The following is a 22,565-nucleotide window of genomic DNA, read 5'->3' as shown; positions in this document are numbered from 1 at the left end:
TGTGCTCCTCTAACCGCCCTGGTGTCTGGCTGCGCGTAATCAGCGGCCAGGCGATTTGCCTCAACCTCCCACCCCGCCATAAATGTCTCCCCCTTACTTTCACATATATTGTGGAGCGCACAGCAAGTAGCAATAACAATGGGGAGATTCTTTTCGTTAAGGTCTGAGCGAGTCAGTAAGCTGCGCCAGCGCGCTTTTAAACGGCCAAATGCACATTCCACCACCATTCGGCACTTGCTCAGCCTGTAGTTGAACAGGTCCTGACTGCTGTCCAGGCTGCCTGTGTATGGCTTCATGAGCCATGGCATTAAGGGGTAGGCTGGGTCCCCAAGGATCACGATAGGCATTTCAACATCCCCAATGGTTATTTTCTGGTCTGGGAAGAAAGTCCCTTCCTCCAGCTTTCGAAACAGAAGAGACTGCCTGAAGACGCGAGCATCATGTACTCTTCCCGGCCAGCCCACGTTGATGTCGGTGAAACGTCCCTTGTGATCCACCAGGGCTTGCAGCAGCATTGAAAAGTACCCCTTGCGGTTTATGTAGTCGGTGGCTTGGTGCGCCGGTGCCAAGATAGGGATATGGGTTCCGTCTATCGCCCCACCACAGTTTGGGAATCCCATTGCAGCAAAGCCATCCACTATGGTCTGCACGTTTCCCAGAGTCACTACCCTTGATATCACCAGGTCTCTCATTGCCCTGGCAACTTGGATCACAGCAGCCCCCACAGTAGATTTGCCCACTCCAAATTGATTCCCAACTGACCGGTAGCTGTCTGGCGTTGCAAGCTTCCACAGGGCTATCGCCACTCGCTTCTCCACTGTGAGGGCTGCTCTCATCCTGGTATTCTGGCGCTTCAGGGCAGGGGAAAGCAAGTCACAAAGTTCCATGAAAGTGCCCTTACGCATGCGAAAGTTTCGCAGCCACTGGGCATCGTCCCAGACCTGCAACACGATGCGGTCCCACCACTCTGTGCTTGTTTCCCGGGCCCAGAATCGGCGGTCCACGGCATGAACCTGCCCCAGTAACACCAGGATTTCCACATTGCTGGGGCCTGTGCCTTGTGAGAGGTCCATGTCAATTTCCTCATCACTATCGTCGCCGCGCTGCAATCGCCTCCTCCTCAGCTGGTCCTGGTTTGGCTTTGGCATGTCCAGGAGGCTCTGCATGTTTTCCAGGACAATGCGCGTGGTGTTCATAGTGCTCATAATTGCCGCGGTGATCTGAGCGGGCTCCATGATCCCAGTGCTGGCTATGGCGACTGGTCTGAAAAAAGGCGCGAAAGTAGTATCTGACGGACCAGGGGAAGAAGGGAGGGAGGGAGAGAGGGAGGGAGGGAGGGGCGAGTGACGACATGGCATACAGGTACAGGGAATTAAAATCAAGAAAGGTGGCTTTGCATCAGGGAGAAACACAAACAACTGTCACACAGAATGCCCCCCCCCCAAAGATTGAACTCAAAAGCCTGGGTTTAGCAGGAGGAAGGGGGGGAAGCAAATGAATACAGAATAAATCTATTTTTTACATCTTAAGACGACGGTGCAGCATGACTGATAGCCCTTGGCATTTTCTGGGTGCTTGGCAGCAAATACTGGGCGCTTGGCAGTTAGCCTTCAGGTCTACTGCACAATCTGATACCCACTGCAGTATGACAACGATGGATACCAGTCGTAATATACTATCTACTGCCCAAAAGGCAAGGGGTTGCTGCTGTGTAGCAATGTTGCCCCATCCTGCGCATACTACATCTGATAACCATCATCATCAAGGCAAGGGGGCTGGTGCAATGCAGCCCCACGGCTGCCAGCCCCATGTCTGCCAGCACCCAGATAGCCCTCGGCCTCTTCTGGGTGCTTAGCAGACAATATTGGGCACTTGGCAGAAAATAGCATACTACGACTGATAACCATCATTGTCTGCCCGGGTGCCCATGATCGACAGCCACTGCAGTACGATGACGACGGTTACCAGTCGTAATATACCATCTTCTACCAAAAGGCAAGGGGCTGGTGCAATGCAGCCCTACGGCTGCCAGCCCCACGGCTGCCTGCACCCAGATCGCCAATGAAGGCTACCAGTCATGCTGCACCGTCTACCGCCAAAAGGCAGTAAGCTGCTGCTGCTGTTTAGCAATGCAGTCCCACGTTTGCCGGCACCCGGAAGACATATGGTGACGGTGAGCTGAGCTGAGCGGGCTCAATGCTTGGCGTGGTATGTTGTCTGCACAGGTAACCCAGGTAAAAAGGCGCGAATCTATTGTCTGCCGTTGCTGTGACGGCGGGGGAGGGGCCTGACGCAATGTACCCAGAACCCCTCGCGGCACTGCTTTGCATCATCCGGGCATTGCGATCTCAACCCATAATTCCAATGGGCGCCGGAGGCTCCGGGAACTGTGGGATAGGTACCATAGTGCAATGCGCCGGAAGTCGACGCTAGCCTCGGTACTGTGGACGCGGTCCGCCGACTTCATGCACTTAGAGCATTTTAGGTGGGGACACACACAATCGGCTGCATACAACCGGTTTCTATAAAACCGGCTTCTATAAATCCGACCTAATTCTGTAGTGTAGACATAGCCTGACAGAGGTGCTCCACCAGTGTGGAGGAGTGAGTCCTCAAAGGCACATCTGCAGAAGCCAAAGAAATAATGAACAGAGAGTATTGTGAGTGCACTCACAACCATGAATCACAAAAGTTACACACAGCTTTCTCGCTGACCCTGAGCTAGCACACAAGTTGGTGTGAGTCCCAAATATGGTGAGTTCAGGGAAGGAGGCGGTGGCAAGAGGGAATGGGCAAGAAGGGACAAAGGATGGTTTGTGAAGGGGGTTACTACAAGCGGCTAGGGAGACTATTCTGAATATTGGTACCCTTTTCCACAGGCTAAGGTAATTGAACCAGATATCTCACTCCTACAGGTAACTCAGGATGCAAGAGTACATCTCCTGCCTGTGTATGGTTTCAGACTAGCTCTGTATGCTGCTTTCTTCTGTGCCGCTCTGGTCCCTGCAGAAATAATTGCCAGGTGGCGCTGAAAAGTTTCCTACAGTGGGAGGAAAAAGAAGGCAGCTCTGCCAAGGAATCTTTGGAAGAGAATTGCAGAAAACCTACAGGAAAGCTTCCTAGAGATCACAATGGAGAATTCCAGGGACGTAGCCATGTACATTAACAAATTTTCCGCCATGGCCCCACTACATAGATGGACAGGCTCTGTTACTTTCCGTCCCTTATCCCTCCTCTACCATATAACAAAGTACATGAGAGCGCAATCTCCTCTCACCATGCAGTATCAAAGCAAAATGAGCAATTTACCGGAGCTCCCCTCTCCTGCATACTGCATGCCAGAGCCAAAGTGCTGGAACTGGCTAGACCCCTCTAGAGTAGAAAAGAGATCCTGACTCGCCGCACAACCGAAAAACTCTGTCGTGTGCTCCACATCATCCTCCAGCTCCACTTCCTCGTTCACCACTTTGTCCTCAGGGTTGAATGCACTGGCCGGTGCCTCCAGCCCCACAAAGTGTGACGGAGCTCTTGGTGATGGAGGTGGGGTCGCCGCTGAGGATGGCATGCAGCTTGTTATAGAAACAGCATGTTTTTGCCACCACACCAGAGCAATGGTTGGCCTGTCTTGCCTTCTGGTATGCCTGCATCAGCTCCTTGATCTTAGCCTGGCCCTCCTGCATATCCCTCTTATGCCCCTTCTCCTGCATGTCACTAGCAATATGCTCATAGGTATCAAAAGTTCCTACAGCTGGAGCGAAGCTGGGACTGCACAGCCTCTTTTCCCCATAGACTCAGCAGATCCAACAGCTCCGGTATGCTCCATGTGGGAAAGTGTTTGCTGCAGAAAGCCAGCATGGTCAGCTGGGAAGATGCTGTCTGAACTGTGCATGCCGAGCAAACAAAGAGGAATTTCAAAAATTCCCAGGCCTTTAAACGGGGTAAAGGTGCATATCTGTGTACCTTCAGGGCAGCAGATTTCAAACTGCTGACCAGAGCGATCAGGATGGGCATTGTGGGACATCTCCTGGCGGCCAATCAGGGTGAGATAAGCAAGTGCAGTATCTACACTGATGCTGCGTCACTCTAACTACATTGCAAAAAGCTCTATGCCACTCATCGAGGTGATTTTATTCTGTCGTTGTAGGGGAGTTACATCGGTGGGAGGAGCATCACAACATGTACACCACCGTTTTGTCAACAAAAGCTAACTTTTGTTGACAAAACTGTGTAGTGCAGACAAGGCCTAAGAAACAACAACAGGAGAGAGAGAATCTGTTCCATTGATATGTGGAATGCTAATGGAATCTGAGGTACATAGGCAAGGGTCAGACCGTCATAGAAAGAGTTAAGTTGTAGTTTGAACCTTAGCTACAAATTTCCAAATGTTAAATAACTTTCAGAAAGATTTTTGCCTATTAAGTGTAATATATATTTTACAGATGGGGAAAGTGCAACAGAGAAGGAATAAGTCATACAGCAAGTATGTGAACGCATTGTTTAAATCACTGTCTGGAGATCCTGTCCTCCAATTCTATTCTAGGCCCGCTCCTACACAGCTTCTGCCCCTTGCACTCCACTGAAACTCCCAAAGTCTTTAATTACCTCCTCCTAGCCAAAACTCAGAACCAGTACTCCATCCTCATTTTCCTTAACCTGTTGGACACTTTCAAAACTGTTGACCTGCTCTTATTGAAATCTTGTCATGTCTCAGTTTCCATTATGGTGTCCTCTCCTGGTTCTCCTCCTACTTCTCTAATCACTCCTTCAGAGTGACCTGTGGAGGATCATCCTCATCTCTCCTCCAACTTTCTGTTGAAGTTCCACAAGGCTGAATCCTTGGTCCCCTTCTCTTCTCCCGCTACACGTTATCTCTGCGTAATCTCATCCACAAACCCAAATTCAACTTTGTGCTGACACACAGAGTAACACAAATTGCTGGGGAAGAGTCCCTTTTGTAAAGGGAAATCATGCCTCATCAATCTATTCTTTGAGGGGGTCAACAAACGTGTACCAGGATGATCCAGTGGATATAGTATACCTGGACTTTCAGAAAGCCTTTTACAAGGTCCCTCACCAAAGGCTCTTAAGCACATTAAGCAATCAAGGGATAAGAGGGAATGTCCTTTCATGGATCACTAACTGATTAAAAGACAGAAAACAAAGGGTAGGGATAAATTATCAGTTTTCAGAATGGAGAGAGCTAAATAGCAGTGTTCCCCAAGGGATCTGTATTGGGACCAATGCTATTCAACATATTTATAAATGGTCTGAAAAAAGGGGTAAACAGTGAGGTGGCAACATTTGCAGATGATTCAAAATTACTCAAGATATTTAAGTCTGAAGCTGACTGCAAAGAGTTACAAAGGGATCTCACAAAACTGAGTGACTGGGCAAGAAAATGGAAGATAAATTAAATCTTGATAAATACAAAGTAATGGACATTAGAAAACATAATCCCATCTATACATATAAAATGATGGGGTTTAAATTAGCTGTTACCACTCAAGAAAGAGATCTTGGAGATATTGTAGGTAGTTCACTGAAAACATCTGCTCAATGTGCAGTGGCAGTCAAAAAAATGAATAGAATATTAGGAACCATTAGGAAAGGGATAGATAATAAGACAGTAAGTATCATTATGCCACTATATAAATCCATGGCACACCAACCCCTTGAATACTGTGTGCAGTTCTGTTTGCCCCATCTCAAAGAAGATACATTAGAAATGGAAAAGGTACTGAGAAAGGCAACAAAAATGATTAAGGGTATAGAACAGCTTCCATATGTGAAGAGATTAAAAAGACTGGGACTTTTCTGCTTGGAAAAGAGGTGACTAAGGGGGAACAGGAGGTCTATAAAATCATGAATGGCATGGAAAACTGAATAGGGATGTGTTATTTACTCCTTTATATAACACAAGAACCAGGGGTCACCCAATAAAATTAATAGGCAGCTGGTTTAAAACAAACAAAAGGAAGTACTCCTTCACACAACACAGTCAACCTGTGGAACTCATTGCCAGGGGATGTTATGCAGGCCAAAAGTATAACTGGGTTCAAAAAAGAATTAGATAAATCCATGGAGGATAGGTCCATCAATGGCTACTAGCCAACATGGTCAAGGATGCAATCTCGGTGTCTCTAAGCCTCTGACTACCATATGTTGGGTCTGGACATAGGGGGAATGGATCACTTGATAACTGCCCTGTTCTTTTCATTCCCTTTGAAGCATCTGGCATTGGCCACTGTCCAAAGACAGGATACTGGGCTAGATGGACCATTGGTTTGACCCCCAATGGCCTTTCTTATGTTCTTATGACAACTCACAGATCTACCTCTGTACTCCAGAGCAGTCTTCTGTCCAAACTAAAACCTCAGCCTTTTTCTTGGATGTCTCCTCATGGATGTCTAGCCATCAGCTCAAGCGTAACATGGTTAAAACATCAGAGGGGTAGCCATGTTAGTCTGGATCTGTAAAAAGCAACAAAGATTCCTGTGGCACCTTATAGACTAACAGACGTATTGGAGCATAAGCTTTCGTGGGTGAATACCCACTTCGTAAGACGCATGTGGTAGAAATTTCCAGAGGCAGGTATAAATATGCAGGCAAGGATCAGTCTGGAGATAACAAGGGCATTTCAATCAGGGAGGATAAGGCCTCTTCTAGCAGCTGAGGTGTGAAAACCGAGGGAGGAGAAACTGCTAATGGTTAAAACAGAGCTCCTAATCACTCTTCCTCTCAAGCCCTCTCCAATGCCTCCGTTCATGATCAATATCTCCATCCTGCATGTCACTCTGGCCCATAAAAGACCTTTCTCTTTATCCTCAAATCCAGGCTCTCTCTAAATACTGCCCAATTCTTTCTGTATAATCTCTCTGAAATACAGCCTCTCTCATCCATCCACAAAGCTAAACTGCCACCCACATTATCATCTCAGCCTCAGTTAGTGAAACATCCTTTTCTCTGGCCTTGGGAAATTCAAATTTTACAAATTCTTTCCCCACGCATATCCATTCAGAATGCTGCTGCTGCATACCTCCACTGGTTCCCCCTTTTCTATTGCATCAAACATAAGCTGGATGCCTTCACTTACGAGGCCCTTCATGGTCTATACACACACCTTACCGATCATCTCTCATTCACTATTGAGATGTGAGCTCCTGCCTACAAAGGGCCAATGATGCCAGCCTCCACACTCCATTTGTTAAATTTTCAAAAAAGCTACTTGATGCTTTATCCCACATACTTGGGAGGAGCTCCCCGTAAAGGTCCACAAAGCTACCTCATACTCCTTTATAAACCCTCCTGAAATCTCGCCTTTGCTGTGATGCCTACAAAAAACTTTACAGTTAGGCTGCTAGTGCACTGAGACCTCTGCGTATCATTCTGGTCAGTAATATCTCATTATTTCCTTAATACTCTTCCATCTATGTCTCTATCCATCTGTTGTCTCTCATCTTAGATTGTAAGTTCTCTGGGGCAGGCACCATCTTTTTGTTCTGTGTTTGTACAGCATCTACCACAACAGGGTCCTGATCTATTCCTGGGGCATCTAGGCACCACAGCAATACAAATAAATGTGAGTGGAACAGAACCTAGAAGTCATCACTCCCATAATGAGATAACACGCTTTCCCTAAAAGAACTAATTAAAGCAAGGGTTCTCAAACTGGGGGTTGAGACCCCTCAGGGGGTCACGAGGTTATTATGTGGAGGGTTGTGCGCTGTCAGCCTCCACCCCAAAACCCCGCTTCACCTCCAGCGTTTATAATAGTGTTAAATATAAAAAAAAAGTTTGAGAACCACTGAATTAAAGTCAGCATAAAGTATAAGTTATATCAGACATTGGACACTAACTGATATAAAAAAGACAACACAGTTATGTCTCATTCATCTCTTTAAAAACGTCATTGCTAAAATCTGTTCAATCTACAAATCATGCTATAAAAAAAAATATAGCTTTTGCTGAGGTTTGCATCAGCTGATTTTTTCATTTGGTTTTTACCAGTTCCATTTGTTACCACTATTTCTTTATGCACAATGCATGTATTTCGGTAGAGAAGGTTTCCAGTACTAACTATTTGCATTAAAAACAACAACAAGATGAATTTTCCATTCATGTCTAGAGGCTATCATCACTTGCCTAGAAAATATAGCAACGATCATAATTACCATTTTAAACCTGATTTTTGCCACTGTCTTGTGTTTGTTTTTTGAGAAGGGGACAGCATAATACAAATAAGGCCCAGGCTCACTTGTTACATTTAAAAATATTCATACTGACAATTTATTCAGCACTGTTCCTGACCCAGGGTTTTCTTTTATCTTCAGTTAGATTTTAAATAAATGCTTTTGATGTGTAAGCAGAATTCACTTTCCCAGCATATATGCAACTTGTTGAATGGTTCCTAGAAGTAACATCCGGCAATTAATATTTATGACTGGTCATAATATGACTAAGATGGCCTAAGGGAATCTTGTTCCTCAACTAAAAGATATGAGGTCAGCTGCAACAGACTTTGAAGATATTTAAACTATTAAGTCATTTCTGGAATAATGTATTGTGTGAAGAAATATCACGTATAGCGACATAACAGATCAGTATTTCTATGATTGTATGGAAAGAAAACCAACAAACCATATAAGCATGGCTAGAACATTATTAGGATCCTTTTTTTTTTTTAACCTACAAACTGTAGAAGCAATTCCATTCTTATAGCAGCATTATCTCAAGGGAACTATTGTTTTCCTGTTAAAGTCACCTGAGTATTTTGTTTAAAAGTTCATGCTTCGTTGCTTAAGTGAGATTACTTCATGTTAGCTTCCGGGTGTAGTGAACCAAATTATAAACTCTCTACATGCATTTCTTCATTAACCCTTTGGTGCCATTGCAGCCATCCTTTCCAGAATATTTTAATATATTTTGTGTAGCAATTTAGCAATGGAAAATGCAAACCCTGATATCAAGGGACTGACATGCTTCAGAGGAGAGTAAATTCACAGAAACGAGAATGAATAAGGTGATCTCAAAAGGGTTATCATCACTAGGAAAAGATGTTCTGTTTTTCCCATCCTTTTTCGGGGGGAAATCTTCAGACTGGATTGTTCTAGTGGTACTTACATATAGACAGATTTTTTTATTTTAAATTTAATTCTTAAATTATTTAAAATAAATGAAAAGGAGGAACTGGGCCACAATCCAGAAAGCCGCTCTTTATGAGCAGACCTCTGCACTTGGAGATTCATTGGCACCACTGAAACTTAAATGCTTTGATGAGGCAGTGTCTCAGATTATGCTTAAGAGGAACATTAAGATCACAAGCACAGGGTATAGAACTTGAGATATACAACTGAGTTTTTCAGTTATGAAATTGGATGGTAAGATAGAAGTTGAGTAGCTCAGAATTTAATTTTAGATACTTTTTTTGGCAATTTTTATATATATCTATAAAGAGGTCTGCTTGCCACAGGTACCACCTAGTGGTTGGGCCCAAGGACATGACATTCGCGCTTCTGGCTTTGCAGCCCCTGTTGATAGCTGCTCCCGTCCTGTGGTGATCTGTCCCTTTGTGCGACTTAGCACTCCGTCTGGCACACAAGTTGCTTCCCACCATTTTCAGGGCATGTAAAGAGTTCAACAAATGCTAGTTCCACTGCTCAGTAAGGAGCTTCAGTCTTCACCCAGCCAAAGCCCCGGAGTCATGACTCTCTGGGATATGGGATCTTCCTAGTCCTGAGCCCCTAGCTTTTTGCCTCCAGCCTCATCAGAGAGTGAGTAGGGGTTCTGATCCAGGGCCCAAAGGTAGGCAGCTGAGTCCTGCAACCTGTAGTGCTATGTGACTGCCTCCCGAGATCACTTTCTACCAGCCTTCACACGCAATAGCCCCCCGCCCTCCCGTGGCTGCCAGCCCCCCAACCACCCCAGCACCTTCAGCCCTGGAGCGCCACGGCCCCAGTGCCCCCAGATTCCCGAGAGCACAGGGCAGGCAGCCCCAGCGCCTCCAGCTCCCCCGAGCACTGGGCGCCATGGCCCCAGCCGCCCTAGCCCCATCCCTAGCATGCTTCCGAGAAAGGGAGCAGCCTGCCTGGGCTGGGGCCAAGAGGGATATAGCAAGCAGGAGGGAGCCTTGGGGCAGAACGTGGTCGGGGCCACACGGGGCTGTTTGGGGAATCCTAGCCTCCCCCAGCCTACGATATGCGCTGCCCATGGTAATCATCAAGTGATCCATCTCCTATCGCCCATTCTGGCAAACAGAAGCCTTGTCTCTTAATATCATGGACCTGATACAGCTACAACTACACTGCACAGAAACGACATGGCAGTTCATGTATATGTGGGACAGTTATTAGCACCCTGGAATAATCAGTGAAGGACAAAGCCCAGCTCCTGACCCTTAGATACCTGCACAAAGGAGACCCTCCAACCACATATCTCATCTCCTCTCCACATGGAAGGGTGCTATGCCACCGAAGGCTGTATAATGTTTTCTGCAGAGGGCAGCTGGAGCTAGGGGTTGACCTCAGTAACACGGTTCACCACAATGCAGAGGGTGGGACTGTCAGAGGCGCACAGAGCCAACACTGAAGCACAGATCACTATTGAGGTAGCTGTGGAGCTCAGCAAGGTTTAGGGGCCACAAAGAGGAGAGACTTCCCTCCCTCTCACCCAAAAGTACACAGAGTTAGTTTCCTCCCATGGATGTAGTGAAGGAGGGAATGATCTTGGCCCAAGCTCCTTCTGTAACAAGCTAAAAGGAATATTTAAAATAAGAAAACTACAGGAATTTTATTATAAGAAAGAAGCAAATTTATAGCTTTTCTATAGTTTAAGTAACCCTCTAGGACCAGATTCTCTGCCCCACTTCAGGCCCCTTTGCACCTCTTGCATGAGCTCAGTGCAGGACTGAATCTGGCCCTTAACGTATGTCTACAAAGGTGTAGGGAAAAAAGTCAATGTTCCCCTTATTATTCTAATAGAAAAAGCTACTATTTATTGTGGGCTTTTTATCTGGGCACCTAAACTGACCACCACATACTCCTATGGGCACTGAAATCCGCAATTTGTTGCTGAAGTACGCATTTTAGCTGCCAGTCTGAGTGCAGACCAGGTGCCAGCTCACGCCAAGGTCTCTGGGTCTCAACTGAGCACTGACAACCACATAGCTGGAACCAGTCTGGTTCACCTATGTGTTACCATTATTAAAACAGATGCTAAATTTATAAGAATGTGTTTAGACTTTATGAAACACTTTTAGGATGCTGCATGTATGAATCTCACTTATAATATCTGTACGCCATGTTATAAGGTGATAATAAGTGCTTGCATTGTAATCCTCTGTAATTGTGTAAGTCAAACGGAAAAGAAGCTTTAATTAATGTAAAATGCTGGCTTCCTACAGCAGGTGTTAGGTCCTGCCCACCAAGAAGGCCCACTGAAACCAAATGAGCCATTGTGAAATATCAAAGAACAAAGACTTTACTAATTGCAATCTTCCCCCACCCCTCCAAGAAGAGGAGACATTAGCATGAACTCATCCCATCAGTTCGAACTCTGTGGGGAAGCAAATAAAAATTCACCAACAAGAAGAACCTGTATCTCTATGCTGCTTGGACTTTGGGAGGGAAAGATTTCTAAGCATAAGAAAGGAAACCCGCCTCCCCCCCCAGCTATTTAGCCTAGGTCAGCCCTAAAGGACATATACAGCTTGCATATTACAGGAGCTTCTATCACCTTTTGAAACATAAAACTAATTCATTATGTGTGTTTATCTGCTTTAACCTTGTAAACAACTCTCATTTGTTTTTCTTAATCTTTAATAAATCTTTAGTAAATTAATCTTAATCTTTAATAAATCTTTAGTTAGTTTATCATAGATATCATATCATATCATTGGCTACAAGCATTTTCTTTGGTGTAAGGCCTAAATTGCAATTAACTGGGGTAAGTGACTTTGTAATTGGGAGTTGTCAGGGTTTCTTCCCCACTCTGAACTCTGGGGTACAGATGTGGGGACCTGCATGAAAGACCCCCTAAGCTTTTTTTTTTACCAGTTTAGGTTAAAAACTTTTCCAAGGCACAAATTTTACCTTGCCTTGAACAGTATGCTGCCACCACCAAGTGATTTAGACAAAGAATCAGGGAAAGGACCACTTGGAGTCCTATTCCCCCCAAAATATTCCCCCAAGCCCTGCACTCCCCTTTCCTGGGGAAAGCCTGAGAATAATATCCTCACCAATTGGTACAGGTGAACACAGACCCAAACCCTTGGATCTTAAGAACAATAAAAAAATCAATCAGGTTCTTAGAAGAAGAATTTTAATTAAAGAAAAGGTAAAAGAATCACCTCTGTAAAATCAGGATGGTAAGTACTTTACAGAATAACAAAAAAGACTCAAAAACACAGAGGATTTTCCCTCTAGGCAAAACTTTAAAGTTACAAAAACAGGGATAAACCTCCCTCTTAGCACAGGGAAAATTTACAAGCTAAAACAAAAGGTAATCTAATGCATTTCTTTGCTATCACTTACTATTTTTGCAAGACTCGATGCTTAGTTCAGATATGGCTTAGGGAGATGTATTTTCCCTGCCCTGTTTCCTTGTTGACTCCGGGGGAGACAGACAAAAAACCTTCCCCCAGAGATTTGAAAGTATCTTCTCCCCTTATTGGTCCTTTTGGTCAGGTGCCACCCAGGTTATTTGAACTTCTTAACCCTTTACAGGTAAAAGAGGAATTAACCCTTTACAGGGTAAAGAGGGATTTTATGGTACCCTTAGCTGTATGTTTATGACAGGAGTAATCTGAATAATTGTGATTTTTGGTGTGAGGGACCATCTATCACAAAGGCAAGCTTGCCTGGGTGACAAGATAGATCAGAATACCCAGGGCAACTGACTGCAACTCCATGGTTAGCCTGTTATAGTGCCTGAGGAGTTGACACTTGATACTTGGTTGGAAAAATCTAAGTATAGAACTCACAACCAGTTTGGAGTTTGTGTCCGGCTTCTTAACAGTCTGCCCTGAGTTTGGTACTCATGCTCTTGAGCCACTCCAGACAGCTTGGCAGTGTGCTCTATCCATTATACTGAAGTGAACAACTTTTAACAGGGTACCTGCATACCAGTGCCCCAGTGTAAATAATCTACACACACTTGCCTGCAGCAAAGAATTTTATTGGCTTATCTGATTTTAAAAATTCTGCTACCAAATTACCCACATTCTTTACATGGATAAAAAATGTCTAAGATGTGTACTCTGTTACCTTACTGTACATACATCACAGCAGGCATTTATATACCATTAGGCTCCTCTGAAATCAAAGCAAGTTCCTAGGATCTAAATTATAAATATTTCAAAAAGTAAAAATGACATTTCTAAATCAGGACAGCTTTTAAGCTCCCTTTGCACAACATGACTTCCAAAGAGTAGTCAGCCATCATGCAGTAAGTCAGCCACAGCAACAGGATCACAGATGGCTTTCCAGCCAATCAAATCATAGGTGTAATTTCTGCAATATTTCAAACAGCTGGCTGCCCATTTAGACCCACTATCTTCAAAATACTATGATTGCTAGTCATCAAGAACAACAGAGAAAATCCCATTCTATATTGCTTACTATTCCACTGAATAGCAGAAAGAATAGTAAAAGTTACATCATTTGTAGATTTATTTGGATTCCTCCTTTCCCCCCCCCCCCCCCCCCCCCACACATATACTGACAAAAAATTAAAGGAGACCAAAAGAATAAGAATCTGATTTCATTTCACAAGTTAGATTTAGAAAATTACTGGTCTTCCCTATATATTTACATTGCTCCCATCACCATGGTACCTGATCACCTTATAAAATGTATATGAACTCATACAAATGGTCACATATAGACCTAATTTTTTTCTCCCTTCTATCCCACTTCCTAGAATCAATTACATTTCTGGTGGGAACTTAATATAACCATTATCCTTTTATTTTTCATTCACAACTTAATACTGCCATGGAAGACAACTGCATAACTCCCATTTATTTCAGTGTGAGCACAGTCGGGTCAGAAGCAAAATCTTTGCAATGGCAAGTGCGCATTTGCACACATGAGGTTATAAAAACCTTAGGTGAAATCCTGATCCTGTTAGTCAATGGGAGTTTTTCCAAAGGTTATGACTGAATCAGTATACAGGTGTCAGTCTGTGTAGAAATACCAAGTGAAATAATTGTATTATGTCTAGTATACCTGTTTATAACTTGATTTTTTACCAGGTCCCCACTGCTACCTTTTAAAGAGAGAATAAAAACTACACACACACGCAACAATAGCAATAACTAAACATACTGTAATAATAAATAGACTCATCGACTCATAGACTTTAAGGTCAGAAGGGACCAATATGGTCATCTAGTCTGACCTCCTGCATGATGCAGGCCACAAAAGCTGACCCACCCACTTTCCCTTAACTCAGCTGTTGAAGTCTCCAGATCGTGATTTAAAGACTTCAAGTCGCAGAGAATCCTCCAGCTTGCAACCCCTGCCCCATGCTGCGGAGGAAGGCGAAAAACCTCCAGGGCCTCTGCCAATCTACCCTGGAGGAAAATTCCTTCCCGACCCCAAATATGGCGATCAGTAGAACCCCGAGCATATAGGCAAGATTCTCCAGCCGGACCCTCATTTTACCAGCGATGGCACGTTATTGCCTAATTGACTAAAATCCCGTTATACCATTCCCTCCATAAACTTATCTAGCCTAATCTTGAAGCCAGAGAGGTCTTTTGCCCCCACCGTTTCCCTCGGAAGGCTGTTCCAAAATTTCACCCCTCTGATGGTTAGAAACCTTCGTCTAATTTCAAGCCTAAACTTCCCCACGGCCAGTTTATATCCATTTGTTCTCGTGTCCACATTAGTACTGAGCTGAAATAATTCCTCTCCCTCCCTGGTATTTATCCCTCTGATATATTTAAAGAGAGCAATCATATCCCCCCTCAGCCTCCTTTTGGTTAGTCTAAACAAACCGAGCTCCTCGAGTCTCCTTTCATATGAAAGGTTTTCCATTCCTCGGATCATCCTAGTGGCCCTTCTCTGTACCCGTTCCAGTTTGGGTTCATCCTTTTTAACATAGGAGACCAGAACTGCACAGATAGTTTTTCCAGCACACTTCAGCATTAGCAGTACTTTAGTTGGCAGGCTGCAATCCTCATCCATCTCCCAGTAAAGAAGTTAGTTAGTTTACACTGCACTGGGTCGATGGGGGAGTTTCTCCCATCGACTTACCTTATGCTTCTTGTTCTGGTGGAGTACCGGAGTTGAAGGGAGAGCGATCTGTGGTCAATTTAGCAGGTCTTCACTATTGACCACAGTGTCGATCCACGGTAAGTGTAGACATACCCTTATTTAAGGGATGTCATTAGAATAAGGCTAATAAAGGTAAACATTTCCTGTTGCTTCAGTGCCTCAAAATTTATTTTTGAAGTAGAGGATATTGATCCTTTTACAAAGTTCTGTTCTCAGTTATATTACACCTATTATACTAAATGACTGTTGTAATCATTTTATCTAATAGATGTTGCTGCAGTAGAGAGACAGTTGCTTCTTTTATCAATATTGATTGGTATGTTCTGGTCAGCTTCAACAACAGGCAAAGTGCTTGCTTCAGCCAGTCAGATGAGCTTAACCATGAAAGTGAAGGTTGTTTATTTATCAACCTGGAATGTGTGCTAACAAATAAGATAACAAAAATTGCAACCAGTGATAATTTACTGTTTAACTTTTCTCAGTAAGTGGCAGTCAGGTACAAGAACTGAAATTAAATAGAACACAATATGGTGGTCTCACTGGCTGGCATACATTACATTTATCATGCTGTGAAAGTGGATCTTTCCACAATTATTCCATTACAGTCATTCCTTTCATGAGGTTTTCTAAATCTACAATTGATTTCCACACCCATTAACCTAACAGGAAGCAGACTACTTCCTTTTCAATTCTAAGGATTAATTGTGAGCTTTAAAAAAATCCTTAACACAGCATGTCCATACATATGGTACTTTTTGGCTCAAGGAATCCAGCCTGCCACTGAGAAGGAAAGATTCTTGCAATCAAGCCAAGTTATAGTCCTGGTAAAGCCTGCTAACTTTATTTGGCCGGGGGGGGGGGGGGGGAGTTATAGGAAGGAAAGGAGGAGGAGGGAGGACTAATTGGGGCAGCTTTCCCTCTCTGTAATTTCAATTTCCACAGTACAACAAAAATTGCCAGTCTAGAGCACTCCTGACCACTTCCAACATTTTTTTAATGAAACCCAGGATTGTGTACAGTACTTGAAAACAATATTTAGGAAACAGAATTTACCCACTTTACAAATACAAGGTACAATAGGTTTGTCTTTCTACAACTCTATAAAACCTGTAATATACAGTATAATATCTAAGCTAAGAAAATACCATAAAGGAGATAAGATAATAAAAGTAGAATTACACACATGATTTTTATCGGGAAAAGACATAATGAAAATTCTGTCTCTAGCCAAAGAAAGAGAAGAAAAGAGGAGAATCTTTTGAGGTCACCAAGGCCCAAAAAGTAAAGTGATTATTTAACTTCTATGTCAGCACCCCAGAAGTGTCATGCAGTGTCCAGCATCCCAGAAGACTGATGACTATGTATTGAGCCCTAAATACAAACAATAATAGAACAGAAATAGGCAGACTCCAGAAGGTCAAGCAGAGGTATTCTAGTTCAGTATCTGAGTCAGGAAAAAAGTTTCGGAAATTTTAAGAAATGCCAAGTTTACATTTATATATGTTTTAAGAAATGCTAAGTTTACACTTGTATAGGTTCTTTAGCCTCCCAGTCTTGGGAGTTGTGGTGACAGGGCTCATGGTAGCACGCTAAAAATAAAATATGAATGACTGTTCAGAGTAGCAATGGTTGATCAAAATTCAGTGTAGCTTTCAATAAATACATTTGTACAGATTATCTTTTTTTACTTCTTAGGCACAGACTCATTAATGAAATAACTGTAAAATATGTAGCCTTTTATGAACATTAGAGGTGGTTGAAACTGACGACAAGGAAGGAAACTTTTGTTAATTCATTTTGTATGATTTGAACACTCAAAATGTTGGTTTCCATGAAATTTACAAGGCCCAACATATTTCTCAGTTTGGATCATGAATTTCAACTTTATTTCAAAATTTTTGGAATTTAATAATTGTGACCATTTTTCTGACCACAGCAACTACCTTTAGCAATTCTGACCTGTGGAAAGAAGTCAGAGAGAGAGCAACAGAGATAGTCACAAACACATCTGTAGCAAATATACACAAATTGATACAAGTATATTGGGTATGTGTATAACTGCATCCAGAAGCGAGCCTCCCAGCTCAGGTCCACAGACTTGCATTAGCATGGTTCACCTTAGCGTGCTAAAAGCAATAGTGTAGACATTGCAGCTTGGGCTGGAGCTTGGACTCTCAAGTCCATGCCACTCCCACCCTTAGGCTTGAGAGCCTGAGCTACAATGTCTACCTATTTTATTTTTAGCATGCTACCATGAGCCCTGTCACCACAACTCTGTGGAGCTGGACTGGGAGGCTCACTCCCAGATGCAGTGTAGACATACCCATAGAGACATAGCAGATCAAGCAGGGACAGAATGGCCAGGGTTCCATGCACTCTGACTATCTCCAGAAGTAGCATGTGTATCTGTACTGGATACTGCAAATGCCAGTCAAAGAAATACATAATTTTAAATGAGAATTCTGGACAGCCAGACTGAGGTAAGTGAGTTGGAGGCAGGTAATGAAAAGGCTTTTGCTGTTGCTGAGGGCGATGAAGGTTCCCAGGTGCTCATTTTAGGTGAACTTTTACAATGACAGAGTGAAGTTCAAGAAAACTTTGAATCTCAAATACAAGGTTCATTTCAAGGGTGATTTAGGTTCAACGTGAGCATTTTGCTCAGTTGTGTTATTAGGCCCTTTTATCCATCCATCTCACAATACATGTACATTGTTCCCTACAATATATTTTTCTTTTTGTACCAAAGGTGTTAGTATCACACTAAGCTTCCTTTCTACGGTGTTTTACAGAGTGTGTTGAGATATTTGACAAGCAAAATAACCGTAAAAACACATCAATACAACTGTATATTATGATGATTTCACAAGAGACTCGGCATCTTTACATTCAGCATCTTTGTGCCTTCAAATGGTTCCCAAATACTATATTTTTAAAATCACAAAATTAATGTTGAGTTGATTCTGGTGTATGGGCAAGACTCTCAAAGTCATGGAAGTCACAATCGAATTATACCTAGGCCATGCTGAGGTAATTATCTATCTGAATTTACTGTATAGAGCTCCTAGATTTGACAGAATTTCATCATGTTGTATAATATCCGTCATATCTCAAAAGGAAAAATAAACACAGACTTAATCTCAAAGGTTTAGTTATATGTGAATTGACATTGTGTTCAGTGAACCTATGACTCAGAAGGTTATAAATGATGAGATTTTTCTATTACAGGCAGTACAACTCTTGTGTGTTTGACTAGTAAAATATTCTTACTTTTATTAAACATGGTCTTTTTTCATATTTTATCTTTTTCTCGGCAAGTCCATGATCATGTTAACAAGGAAATAGTTATTTTCTTAATTACGAATTTGCTCCCATGTACGAAGTTAAGCTAAATTAGCCACAGGGCACTGGTTTGGCTTCTGCATACCTAAAATTCCATCTATAGCTTGAATTCTACAAGATTCTTCATTTCCTCACCTAATTAGTCATGCAAATTTGATGTACACTGTTAAATAGTTGCTGCAATTTATCTGCAATGATCTGATGGTTGTATTTAAACAGTGACTAAAGTTATTCTTTAAGGAGAAATCAAAGTGTACATTTGAACAGGAGCCCAAAGTGCTTGATAAACTGATATACAAAATGGAATCACAGGCAGTAGAGTGGTTTAGTGGATTAAGCATGGGACTGGGAGTTTGTAGACTAGTAGACTTTGAAACTGATGCTACATGAGCCAGAAACAAGAAAAATCTCTCTGCCTCAGTTTCCCTGTCTGTAAAATGAATATAGTATTAGAATACTCAGTATTTCAAATATGCTATCAACATAGTTTTATCACAGAGGTTTTGTTAGAATTCATTAGGAAATGTCTATAAACTCTTTTGACTACAGCCAGAGACAGTGTGGCATAGTGGACAGTGCACTGGACTGGGACTTAGGAGACCTGGTTTGAATTTCAAGCTCAGCCACTGGCCTGCTGAGTGACATTGAGCAAGTTGCTACACCTCTCTGCCTCAGTTTCCCCATCTGTAAAGCACAGATAATGGTACTGCCCTCCTTTGTAAAGCATTTCAAGAGCTACAAATAAAAAGTTCAATATAAGAGGTAGGTATTTTTATAATTTATTTTAATAATTATTACCCTCCTCAATACTTTACCGAGTATTGAAATGCAGCTACTAACAGTATGCAGGAAATAGAGCACATCAATATTTCACAGTAGTTCAGGACATGAAGTACATAATGTTGACTATTTGGGAAAGTTTCCAGATAAAAGGTGTTATATAAATATTTTCATTAATTTATTTCCTAAGCCTTGTAAAGGTCACATAATTATATAAATTACACATGAACAAGATCTGTTAGATCATTTATTTCAGTATTTCCAGGGTTGTCCCTTACAATATATATTTTAGTGTTCTGTCCACTTTAATTTCAGTCCTTTAGAAGGTTTAATTTCAAACCTTTAGAAAAGGGGTCAGCAACCTTTCAAAAGTGGTGTGCCGAGTCTTCATTTATTCACTCTAATTTAAAGTTTCGCGTGCCAGTAATATATTTTAATGTTTTTAGAAGGGCTCTTTCTATAAGTCTATAATATATAACTAAACTATTGTTGTATGTAAAGTAAATACGGTTTTTAAAATGTTTAAGAAGCTTCATTTAAAATTAAATTAAAATGCAGAGCTCCCCGACCGGTGGCCAGGACCCGGGCTGTGTGAGTGCCACTGAAAATCAGCTCACGTGCCGCCTTCGGTTGCCTACCTCTGCTTTAGAAGCACCTTTGCAGTCAATATGGATGACTACATGCTGTAATTATAAGAAGTTTCATTTTTCACTTTAGATAGCACTCATGTAAAAATTGCACACAATGTTTTTTTAAGATTTCATTTGCATTTCTAGTTTGTAATCTGCTTCATTAGTTGTAAGTCACTGTAAAATGAGCAATTTTTAGGTGTGTAAATTATGCACAACATTTTGAATGTTAATTTAGTTTCTACATTCAGCATTTGAAATCAGAGCAATACTATTTCCACTACTACACTGAGTCAAACTGTCCCTTGGTCATTCATTAGTGAACTGAATGGAGTAGTACAAGAAGCTGTGACAGCGCTATATTAAAATATGTTATATGTCTGCTGTTTTAAAAGTTTGAATTTAAAAAGTGTACTGTCAAGTTTACTCATCCCAAAATTTGACCTACCTTTTTTTTCTTGCCATGCCCGTATAAAACTAATTCTAAGTGCGTGCACTGGAGAAGGCTCCAAAGCAAATGTTCCAACCATATTTTTCCAAAATAAATTAAAAATACCAGTAACTCTGGAAGAGAGAGGAGAGGGAATTTCATTGCCAGACACCAGAGATTTTCAACAAACACATGTAAAGTAAATGTTAGCATTATAAATCATTGTTTGGCAATGTCTTTTTAAATAAAAAGATTACTCAAGATATCCCCAAACCTACACTAGGCACCATGGCAAAATAGGCTCCAATTCTGCAATATACTATGTGTGAGTGGAGCCTATCAAGTACATTGGTGCTCAACACAGGTTCAGAGTTCTATCCGCACAGAGGTCACTACAGGATCTCAACTTATTTCACCATGATATCTATTCAGTATCAGGGACTATTTTAATATTAATGCAACCTCTTTTTTTTAATTGTGAGCACATCAATGAAGTTCTCAGATTCTAACCACTGAAGATAACCCACATGCATTTAAAAAAAAAGAAAAAGCTTTATATTTTTAGATACAGGCTACCCTACATAAATATGCAAGGAAAGCACCATGACAGAAATGCACATGTATCACACACAGTGAATTTACTTCATATTCATACTTCAGAGTCATTTAATTACCAGAAAAAAATCTGTCATTAGACCTTATTCATTTTAAATTACAGCCTAGTAATTCAGTAATGTCCAAATTAAGGGCCAAATTTTAGTGATGGTTAAATTCATTTTTCCAAAATTTGAACTGACTCAAACATTGTGGTTTTGAAAATTTGGCTCAACTTGTGTAGGATTTATGCTCTGCTTAGATGAGACTGAGGGGGGGAGGAAAGGCATTTTTTATGTTTTAACATATGCACTGTATCAAAAGATCTTTGCCTCTGGCTGTCTGAATTACCTCAAACACACCTTTAATAAAAACTTGCAGAAAAATCTCAGAAAGAGTTTAAAAATCGGAAAAAGTTATAATTCTCTTAGTTGGACAATTATGGAGCGGTGATTGAATCAGGACCCTCTGGAATGTTAAAACAGCAATTAGTTTTTAAATTAAAGCTTTAATTAAATATAAGTTAATAATAGTTTCAATTTAGAAAATCCAAAATGGCCGACCAAAATTTCAGAAATGGGGATGATGTAGTGGAGGATTCCATTTCTAAGAGACACAGGGAGGCATTACCTATGATGTAATAATTTCACTTCCTGTGACGCAATGGTAAATTCCACTTCCTGGGGGGGAGGGGGGGAATGACTCAGCAAAATCCCATAGGAGTACATAGAAGCCCCATAGGAACGTATAGGGATGATGCAATAGGGGAACAGTGTTGCATCATTTTCGGATCAGAGGGACACAAAGGGAAGGAGTGTAAGTCTAATCTTCCTTTTTATTCCTAGAATGTGCCGGATTTTGTCTGTAAATAAAGCTGGGTGTTTGTGGTCTGAGTGAGATCTTCCCCTACCCATCTAGTAACCACCCAGCCAGTTCTTACTGGATGATTAGTGTTAAGTGTTTCACTGTTAATTGTCTAATGTTTAATTATTAAAGGTTAAATATTGAATATATGTTTAATGATAAATGTTAAGTGATTATTGTTATACAGGAACTCCTCGCTTAACATTATAGTTATGTTCCTTAAAAATGTGACTTTAAGAGAAACGATGTTAAGTGAATCCAATTTCCCCATAAGAATTAATGTAAATGGGGGGTTAGGGTCCAGGGAAATTTTTTTCACCAGACAAAAGACTATATATATATACACACACACACACACACACACACACACACAGTATAAGTTTTAAACAAACAATTTAATACTATACACAGCAATGATGATTGTGAAGCTTGATTGAGGTGGTGAAGTCAGAGGATGGGATATTTCCCAGGGAATGCCTTACTGCTAAATGATGAATTAGCACTCAGCTGAACCCTCAAGGGTTAACACGTTGTTAATGTAGCCTCACACTCTACAAGGCAGCACGAATGGAGGGAGGGGAGACAGCATGGCAGACAGAGACACACAGTGTGTGTGTGTGTGTGTGTGTGTGTGTGTGTGTGTGTGTGTGTGTG

The 22,565-nt window shown here is 41.8% G+C and overlaps 1 protein-coding gene across 3 annotated transcripts in view; it reads right to left on the bottom strand.

Moving 5' to 3' along the window:
* The window catches only part of IMMP2L (inner mitochondrial membrane peptidase subunit 2), an 838,991-nt gene that overhangs the window by 762,549 nt on the left and 53,877 nt on the right, over positions 1 to 22,565 (bottom strand). The window contains exon 4 of one of the 3 annotated variants that reach the window (XM_029910883.1): positions 2,575 to 2,624. The exons of the other annotated variants lie outside the window; for them this stretch is intronic. Coding sequence (XP_029766743.1) covers positions 2,575 to 2,624 — 50 coding nt within the window. The remainder of the gene's footprint in view (positions 1 to 2,574; positions 2,625 to 22,565) is intronic. 3 annotated transcript variants of the gene reach the window in all.

The sequence above is a fragment of the Terrapene carolina genome, unplaced genomic scaffold (assembly GCF_002925995.2).
Source record: "Terrapene carolina triunguis isolate 2854851 unplaced genomic scaffold, T_m_triunguis-2.0 Scaffold68, whole genome shotgun sequence".
Lineage (NCBI taxonomy): Eukaryota > Metazoa > Chordata > Testudines > Emydidae > Terrapene > Terrapene triunguis.
Note: the sequence above shows the minus strand (reverse complement) of the source record. Positions and strands in the feature narration are given on the sequence as shown.